The sequence below is a fragment of the Cervus canadensis genome, chromosome 22 (genome assembly GCF_019320065.1).
Source record: "Cervus canadensis isolate Bull #8, Minnesota chromosome 22, ASM1932006v1, whole genome shotgun sequence".
Lineage (NCBI taxonomy): Eukaryota > Metazoa > Chordata > Mammalia > Artiodactyla > Cervidae > Cervus > Cervus canadensis.
In genome coordinates, this window is record NC_057407.1 from 30,884,498 (window position 1) to 30,893,707 (window position 9,210).

Sequence of the window (9,210 nt, forward strand, 5' to 3'; positions counted from 1 at the left end):
CACAGAAAAAAATTTTTTTTTTCTTTAACCATGATCATTCTTTTGCCTTTAATAATGTGATGGGAACATCTTGCAATGTGAGTAAGCATAGTCACGTAACATTCATTTCAATGCTGCTCAGTATTCCTAAGTACGGACATAATACAGACTTAGCCAAATCCTAACTGTCAGACATTTAGATTATTTCCTTTCTGGCTGGACAGATGATCAACCACACAGGGATATTTGAGTCACAGGTAGCCAAGCACTTTTCCTTTAGTAACAGTGAACATGTCTAGGTTTCGATCAATGTCGGCCTCACCTGCGATGCTAAAACTCTCAAGTCAAACCTGGTTCCACTGCCAATCAGCTCTGTGACTTTGGGCAGCCAGTGAACCTTGATGAGTCTTGGTGTCCTGGCTATCAAGTGGGAACAGTGATGGTGGCCTCTAAAGGGCTCGCCCTGCGCAGTCTCTGAGGGTACACATGTGAGGTCTTAGCAGGGCACCAGGCACCAGCTAAGTCTTGGTCACTTACCAAGCACTTACCAAATACTTAATGGAACAAAATATCACTAAATAGCTTTTATACTTTAGTCAAAACTCCTTAGGGTAAGTTTCTAAGAACAGAAGGGCTACACTTTTTAAAGACTTAACTGATACTATCAAATTGCCTCCAGAAACAACACATCACCCACAAAACATAAGAATCCTGGTTTCTCGCCAACCCTCCAAACACAGCTGGGTGTGTGCTGGGTTACTGTGCCTTCCTTTTGTGTGGGGAGGGAGAGCCGAGAACCTGCATAGCAGATTCTCAAGGCTGTAGAGGTGAGGCCTCCAGAGTCACATCTCTCTAAGGAAGAGTAAGACGGTTGGTGTCCCTGAGGGCAAAGAGGCATTTCTCACTGTGACTAAGTCACATTAGACTTGCCTGGACCTTGGAGTCACGACTGCCAAAGTGTATCAGTGAAACATTTAGGCATCTCTATCCTAGAACCTGGCCCTCAACCTGGCATGTCTCTAATGGGCAAGGGAAAGGTCTGGAACCAGCACCACCCCTTCACAGTGAGGCCTGGGGACCAGCACAGACGCTTCTCTGGGTATCCCAGCTACCCAGAACCCAGGCCTCCCTCCAAGGCCCTTCTCCTCTCCCAGCTGTGACCAGCTGGGGCTATTTCCAGCTGCCAATAGCTAATTCCAGGATTACACTTTGTAAGTTGATGAAATGTAATATCCAGAATGTAAAAGTTGTAGACTTGCTCCCAGCAGCCAAGCCTGGGGCGTTTCTCCCGGGATTGAAGATCTCGTTTAGACCACAGTAGAGCATGGCCTGCACCACTAAACCCTTTCATGACCCATGGTCCCGTGACACCAAGGGAAAATGCAGGCCCAGAAGTATCAACTTTATCACAACATTTTTTTGGCTCCTGAGGAATTGAAAAATCTGCTCTAAGTCACGTTCTCAAAAATGTGTGGAAAAAGGACAGGGCAGGGTAGGGGGCAGGGGGCTGGGGGCTGGGGGCGGGGGTGGAGTTTCTTCCGGGTGCTTTGACATTCTCTCTCCAAAGTTTCACACTCAGAGTGCATTTAGGAAAGGGGTTTTGAGGATCATAGAAAGAAAAGAAGCATGTTTAAAACAGGGAGCTATTTCTCATCTTCTGTGGTGAATTGACACCTATCACAAAATAACATCAATCCATGGAAAGGCCTTTGTTAGGGCTGTTTTGTTTTTTTAATTTCCTTCTCACCTGAAGAATGATGACATTTTCCCCAGATTTTTTTTTTAATTAGACATTCAGAGAAATCTAAGCCTAAGGAAAATTATTAGTAACAGAAATAACAAGAAGAATCATAGCCATCGTTTATGAAGCACCTCGTGTGTTTAAAGGTTGTCACTATAATGCTCACATCCACTAAATCTCAGTATAACGATAGCTCTGAAGATGAAGGCTGTATTATCCGTTGTTTTATAGATAAGGAAACCAAGCTGAAAGAGGCACAGCAATTTGATCAAGGTTGGCTAACGTGTTATTAAATCATCATCAGAAAAATATACATATTGTAAGTAACCAGGGGGATGGATTTCATGAAGTGAACACTTCCATGTAACCAGAACTTAGATAAAAAAGCAGAACATCATTACTAGCCCCCCAGGAGCCCCCTCTTGGTCCTCCCACCTACTAATCCCCAAGGACAACCTATACTCTGATTTATACCATAAACTAATTGTGCTCATTCTAAAATGCACAGAAATGGAATTGTGCAGTCAATAGTCATTCTTGTCCAAAATTTCCTACAACGTCCCGGCAGTGAGGTTCACCCACATTGCCCTGTGTGGTACTAGTCTGTTCATCCTCATTCCAGGGTAATAATCCACGGTGTGGATTTCCAAACTGACAAGCTTTTGTGTTATTGCCTGCTGGTGGCTCTTACAAATGGTGAGTTCATGGCCATTCTTGAAGGTGACTTCTGGTGCACGGAGGTTTACTTTGTCAGCATGTACTTCAGAGTAAAAGGTTTAACTCTGGTAGAGTATGCTTTCCTAAGTGTTTGGACTCATCCACATACCCACCGTAACCCACCTACCCACATACCCACCTACCCATGGTGTAGAAGGGTTCCAGTTGCTTTATTGCCTCATTCGATTTGGGATTTCAGGACTTCCCTGGTGGTCCAGTGATTAAGACTCCATGCTTCCAATGCAGGGGTATGGGTTCGATGATCCCACATGCTGGGTGGTGTAGCCAAAAATATAAATAAATAAATACACATTAAAGATTTGGGATTGCCTCTCACTTTTGTTCTAGCCGTTATGATGGTCAGATAAATTTTGGTTGGAGGAATTGAGCATCAGACCCACAAATTTCTAGAACAATGTCTAGCCTGGTGCCTGGCAGCACTTGTCATGCTCACAAGATATTGATTAAATGAATGGCCCCAATGCTCACAGTGTTTTTCCTACAGTATTCTACTTGTTGCCACTACCTCACTCCCAGACTCCCACATATCAAGCTCCCAACTTCTCCTCTGAAACCACATGGTTTCATATATCAGGCAAAACAACCTGATGTTACACCTTTGGTCTCTCAGATTTAGAGTCAGCAGTAAAAGGAAGCCAAGGCAAGCTGTGAGTTGATCCAGGAGCCTCGGCTATGGGAAGTAGGCACAGCCATGGGGTGGTAAGGTCCCAGGCTTCAGACCAAGACAAATGTCCCAGGTGGCTACCCGGAACCAGATGGTGACTAGAGACTGTACCTCTCAAAGAAAGGTTGATGGAGCAAAGGGCGGGAGGAAAACAAGAAGATGGCTGTGCCAACATCCCCAAGTATGTGCGCTAACACATCATACAGCAGAGAAGAGTGGCCGCAGGATGATGAAGAGTCTCTTAATTCCCTTGCAAACTACATGGCTTCATTAGGGCAACTCTTTCAGAGGAAATCAAATAAACAACTGTTTCAATTTTAAATGCTCTCCTGAGAAGAGGATTAAGTATGATTAAGACAATTCTATTCATTGGGAAAAGCAGGCAGCTGCTCAGGACCTGTTTCCCTCAAAAAATATAGGGTCTGAGAGAGCTTTCTTCCTTTTGCACCTTCTTTGTTATCTTGCCAGTCAAGTCTGTGAAAGGAATCATACTAGTAATAGCATTTTGGAGTACTTACTATGTTCTAGGCACTGCCCTGAGCACTTTGCCAGAGTCACTTCGTTTAACCTTCACTAAGATTCTGCCAGATAGGGACAACCATATCCATTTGAAGTAAGGGATAGAAGCTTGCAGAGGTAATAAAGATCAAATAGCTGGTTAGCAAGTGGTCAAGGAGGGCCTCGAACCCTGATGCTCCAGTGATATACTGCATGTAGTAAATCACCCCAACATTTGACAGCTTAAAACAACAACCAACCATTCCTTGTGATGTTGACTGGGGTCACCTGGTGGTACTCAGCTTGCGAAGGGGCTCATCAGGAGGGCTCTTATGCGACTGGTGCCTTGGCCAGGAGGCTGGGCTGCTCAGCTGTGACTCACCTGGAGGGAACAGGTATGATCTCTCCACAGCTATTTTGTGGTAACTACCACCCAGCTGGCTTGTGGTAACTGCACTTTGACAAGGCAGCTCAGGGCTCGCAGAGTTCTAAGGAAGTCAATGGAAGCTGCCTGAGGCTTGGGAAAGCATGACTCCAGGGCAATCAGAGAGCCCAGCCAGACCCAGCAGAGGGGACACAGACTTGACCTCTAGAGGAGTGCCAAAGAATCTGCAGCCACCTGGTGTCACCACATTTTGTCTCTGTTGGATTCCAGAGCCCTCAGCCATAACCATGAACTTACACTGCCGTACTGGTTATTGTTGACTTTCTCCTCTGTGCCAGGCAATTGACACATTTACATATTCTGGTTTAGTCATAAAAGATTGGCAAAGTTGGGGGTAAGAAGGAGGAGGAGGAGAAGGAGAAGAAGGAAGAGGAGGGGGAGAAGGGGAAGAAGAAGTGGAAGGGGGAGGAGGAGGAAGGGGAAAGGAAGAAGGGGGAGAGGTGGTGGAGGAAGAGGGGGAGGGAGGAAGGGAGAAAGGAAGATGGGGGACAGGAGAGGAAAGGGGAGGGGAAGAGAGGAAACCTAGTTCAGTTCAGTTCAGTTCAGTCGCTCAGTCATGTCTGACTCTTTGTGACCCCACGGACTGAAGCACGCCAGGCCTCCCACCCAGTCCATCACCAACTCCCAGAGTTTACCCAAACTCATGTCCACTGAGTCGGTGATGCCATCCAACAATCTCATCCTCTGTCATCCCCTTCTCCTCCTGCCTTCAATCTTTCCCAGCAGCAGGGTCTTTTCAAATGAGTCAGCTCTTCACATCAGGTGGCCAAAGTACTGCAGTTTCAGCTTCAACATCAGTCCTTCCAATGAACACCCAGGGCTGATCTCCTTTAGGATGGACTGCTTGGATCTCCTTGCAGTCCAAGGGACTCTCAAGAGTCTTCTCCAACACCACAGTTCAAAAGCATCAATTCTTTGGTGCTCAGCTTTCTTTATAGTCCAAATCTCACATCGATACATGACCACTGGAAAAACCATAGCCTTGATTAGACGGACCTTTGTTGACAAAGTAATGTCTCTGCTTTTCAATATGCTGTCTAGGTTGGTCATAACTTCCCTTCCAAGGAGTAAGTGTCTTTTAATTTCATGGCTGCAATCACCATCTGCAGTGGTTTTTGAGCCCCCAAAAATAAAGTCTCTCACTGTTTCCACTGTTTCCCCATCTATTTGCCATGAAGTGATGGGACCAGATGCCATGGTCTTAGTTTTTTGAATGTTGAGCTTTAAGCCAACTTTTTCACTCTCCTCTTTCACTTTCATCAAGAGACTCTTTAGTTCTTCTTTGCTTTCTGCCATAAGGGTAGTGTCATCTGCATATCTGAGGTTATTGATATTTCTCCTGGCAATCTTGATTCCAGCTTGTGCTTCATCCAGTCCAGCATTTCTCTGCATGTACTCTGCATATAAGTTACATAAGCAGGGTGACAATATACAGCCTCGACGTAGTCGTTTTCCTATTTGGAACCAGTCTGTTGTTCCATGTCCAGTTCTAACTGTTGCTTCCTGACCTGCATACAGGTTTCTCAAGAGGCAGGTCAGGTGATCTGGTATTCCCATCTCTTGAAGAATTTTCCACAGTTTATTGTGATCCACACAGGCAAAGGCTTTAGCATAGTCAATAAAGCAGAAAGAGATGTTTTTCTGGAACTCTCTTGCTTTTTCGATGATCCAACGGATGTTGGCAATTTGATCTCTGGTCCTTCTGGTTTTTCTAAAACCAGCTTGAACATCTGGAAGTTAACGGTTCACATATTGCTGAAGCCTGGCTTGGAGAATTTTGAGCATTATTTTGCCAGCATGTGAGATGAGTGCAATTGTGAGGTAGTTTGAGCATTCTTTAGCATTCATTGCCTTTCTTTGGGACTGGAATGAAAACTGACCTTTTCCAGTCCTGTGGCCACTGCTGGGTTTTCCAAATTTGCTGGCATATTGAGTGCAGCACTTTCACAGCATCATCTTTTAGGATTTGAAATAGCTCAACTGGAATTCCATCACTTCCACTAGCTTTGTTCGTACTGATGCTTTCTAAGGCCCACTTGACTTCACATTCCAGGATGTCTCTGGCTCTGGGTGAGTGATCACACCATTGTGATTATCTGGGTTGTGAAGATCTTTTTTGTACAGTTCTTCTGTGTATTCTTGCCACCTCTTCTTAATACCATCTGCTTCTCTAGATCGATACCATTTCTGTCCTTTATTGAGCCCATCTTTGCATGAAATGTTCCCTTGGTATCTCTAATTTAGGAACTCAACATTTCTCTCATTTTACATATGAAACTGCCATTCGTAGAAGTATAGTGTCTTGTCAAATGTCACATGGCTAGTGAGTCAGTATTCCTTCCATCCTTCACACTTCCTTCCTTGTCAATGAGCCCTTTGCCCTGGCCAGTCTGCAGTCATACTTCTGCCAATTCCCAAATATCACCCTACATGTAAGAGGTAAGGGTATCCTTTGATCCTTCACCCCTGTTTAAAGAAGACCCAGTTTCCAGAACAGGCTCTCTCAAGAGTTTCCTTCCCTGAGCAGCAGCTCTGGTTTGTTCAAAGGGAGAAGAGTGATTACAGGGATCAGCTCTGATGGCAGAGAAGATTTTCCTCCATCTCTCCCCCTTTCAGACTCAATTTCCTCAAAAATGCTCTGTGGAGATGGATATTGAAACGACACATGCCATTCAGGGACCAAAAAATATATAGTTATCCCAGATGATTGACAATGTAGGAGCAGTTTTGAGGATGTACATGGAGCACCCAGAAAACCACCAATGAAACCAAAGAACTTTCTGCACAAGACTTCTCGTCCTTCATGCCCTGACATAACACAGGAGCTGCTGCCTTTCCTGCACTGTTTATTGCTGTAATGTGTCAGTGGGGCAAACAGAAAGCAGGCAAGGAAGGCTTAATTATAAAAAGGAATCTTTTCAAGACACTTTAATTCCCTCATTTTTTTTTTCCTGACAAGAACTCACACACAGACACAAAAATGTGAACCTACTTTAATCTGGGGCTCTTGAAATTACTGCCAATGTGATATCTTAATAGCTGTTGGTCCAATCTCAGAATTTCAAAATTTTCTGGCTAAGATTTTCTGTTGTTGGAGGCAACAAAGCAAAGAGATTGAAAGTGTGGACTCTAGAGACAGCCTTCTGCCTCTGAGTTCCATCCCATCCCTCAGCACCCAGGGGGTCTTGGGCAACACATGCCCAAGCCCCAGTTGCCTCATATCTGAAATGAAGAGAAGAAAATATGAAAAGAATGTAACAGTCCCTGGCACTTAAATACTAAGTGTTCATGTGTTTTAAATGTCAACTATGTTAATATCATTATATTTAAGTAGCCCAAAGAGTTCATATATCTTAAGTATCACATATAACACATGGATATATGTGTGAATTGGTATAAAATGACCAAGTATACATGTCTCTGTCAGTCACTCAAAAACATGTAAATTATTATAAAAGTAATTTGCTTATTGTGGGAAATGTTTGGACTATATAGAAGTAGAAAGAAAAAATAATCACCACGTATTATCTAAATTTGTTGTTGTTAATTTGCTAAATCGTGTCCAACTCTTTATGACCCCATGGACTGTAACACTGTTTAATGACATGTGACTATATTTATGATATATAACTTGCTCTATTCACTAGTCATATATCAGACGTATAGGCATGCCATTAAACATTCCTAGATATTTAAGCTGTCTGACCGACCTTCAGCAGGGCTGGCGCCACCATGTTCTCTCGGGCGGGCGTCGCTGGCCTCTCGGCCTGGACTGTGCAGCCACAATGGATCCAAGTTCGAAACATGGCAACTTTGAAAGATATTACCAGGCGACTAAAATCAATCAAAAACATCCAGAAGATTACCAAGTCTATGAAAATGGTAGCAGCAGCGAAATATGCCCGAGCTGAGAGGGAGCTGAAACCAGCCCGAGTGTATGGAGTGGGGTCCTTGGCTCTTTATGAAAAGGCTGATATTAAGACTCCTGAAGACAAGAAGAAGCACCTCATTATCGGTGTGTCCTCAGACCGAGGGCTCTGTGGTGCTATTCACTCCTCGGTTGCTAAACAGATAAAAAGTGAGGCGGCCAACCTTGCAGCAGCTGGGAAAGAAGTTAAGATTATTGGAGTTGGTGATAAAATCAGGAGTATACTTCACAGGACTCATTCTGACCAGTTTCTGGTGACATTCAAAGAAGTGGGGAGGAGACCCCCTACCTTTGCGGATGCATCGGTCATTGCCCTTGAGCTGTTAAATTCTGGATATGAGTTTGATGAAGGGTCTATCATCTTTAACCGATTCAGGTCTGTCATCTCCTACAAGACAGAAGAAAAGCCCATCTTTTCCCTTGACACCATTTCAAGTGCTGAGAGCATGAGTATCTACGATGACATTGATGCTGATGTGCTGCGGAATTACCAGGAATACAGCCTGGCCAACATCATCTACTACTCCCTGAAGGAGTCCACCACCAGCGAGCAGAGCGCCAGGATGACGGCCATGGACAACGCCAGCAAGAACACGTCCGAAATGATTGACAAATTGACTTTGACATTCAATCGCACCCGCCAAGCTGTCATCACCAAGGAGCTGATAGAAATCATCTCTGGTGCTGCGGCTCTGGACTAATGAAAATCAAGTTTCATCTCAGACAAGAGGTAAAGAAGAATTCAGCAAGCTGATTTTGTTTTTAGCTTACTGCTGTCCTTGTCAGAAGAATTTGTTGGTCCATTGTTCAGATTACTAAAGACAGCAAGATATTTGTAAATTATCTTACAATAAATGACTCAACATAAAAAAAAAAAAAAAAACATTCCTAGATATTTAATATGAATTAAATAGCTATATAATCTTCCATCTGAATACATCATAATTCATTTAACTGATCCCCAACTATTGGACATTTAGGTTGCTTCCAACATCTTTACAATATTAAAAACAACATTGAAATGAACAGTCGAAAATAAACTACTGTGCACTTCCAAGTTCTATTCCCTAAGGATAAATTCCTAAAAATAGAATTTCCAGGTCAAAAGTTCTGTGCAATTTTTAATATTATATATAGGACCATAGCACCCTCCAGGAAGGGTGTATCACTCTCTCAAGGGGTGTATGAGTATTTCTTTTTCCTGTATTTACCACCCC

General features: G+C 43.7%; 1 protein-coding gene and 1 long non-coding RNA gene across 3 annotated transcripts in view; one reads left to right on the top strand and one right to left on the bottom strand.

The window, feature by feature from the left end:
- LOC122424913 overlaps nucleotides 1-3,351 on the bottom strand; it is a 97,566-nt gene extending 94,215 nt beyond the window's left edge. Inside the window, exon 1 of the long non-coding RNA XR_006264610.1 lies at nucleotides 2,581-3,351. This is a non-coding gene — a long non-coding RNA (uncharacterized LOC122424913). The remainder of the gene's footprint in view (nucleotides 1-2,580) is intronic.
- Nucleotides 3,352-7,766: 4,415 nt separating this feature from the next.
- Nucleotides 7,767-8,876, top strand: LOC122424880 (ATP synthase subunit gamma, mitochondrial-like). 2 transcript variants are annotated; one of them, XM_043443135.1, is made up of 2 exons: nucleotides 7,768-8,687; nucleotides 8,724-8,876. In XM_043443135.1, the coding sequence occupies exons 1-2, from the start codon at nucleotides 7,798-7,800 to the stop codon at nucleotides 8,725-8,727; spliced, it is 894 nt and encodes a 297-aa protein (XP_043299070.1). In that variant the 5' UTR covers nucleotides 7,768-7,797; the 3' UTR covers nucleotides 8,728-8,876. The 2 variants fall into 2 exon arrangements, with proteins under 2 accessions (XP_043299069.1, XP_043299070.1); XM_043443134.1 differs by having other exon boundaries at nucleotides 7,767-8,876.
- Nucleotides 8,877-9,210: the final 334 nt, after the last annotated feature.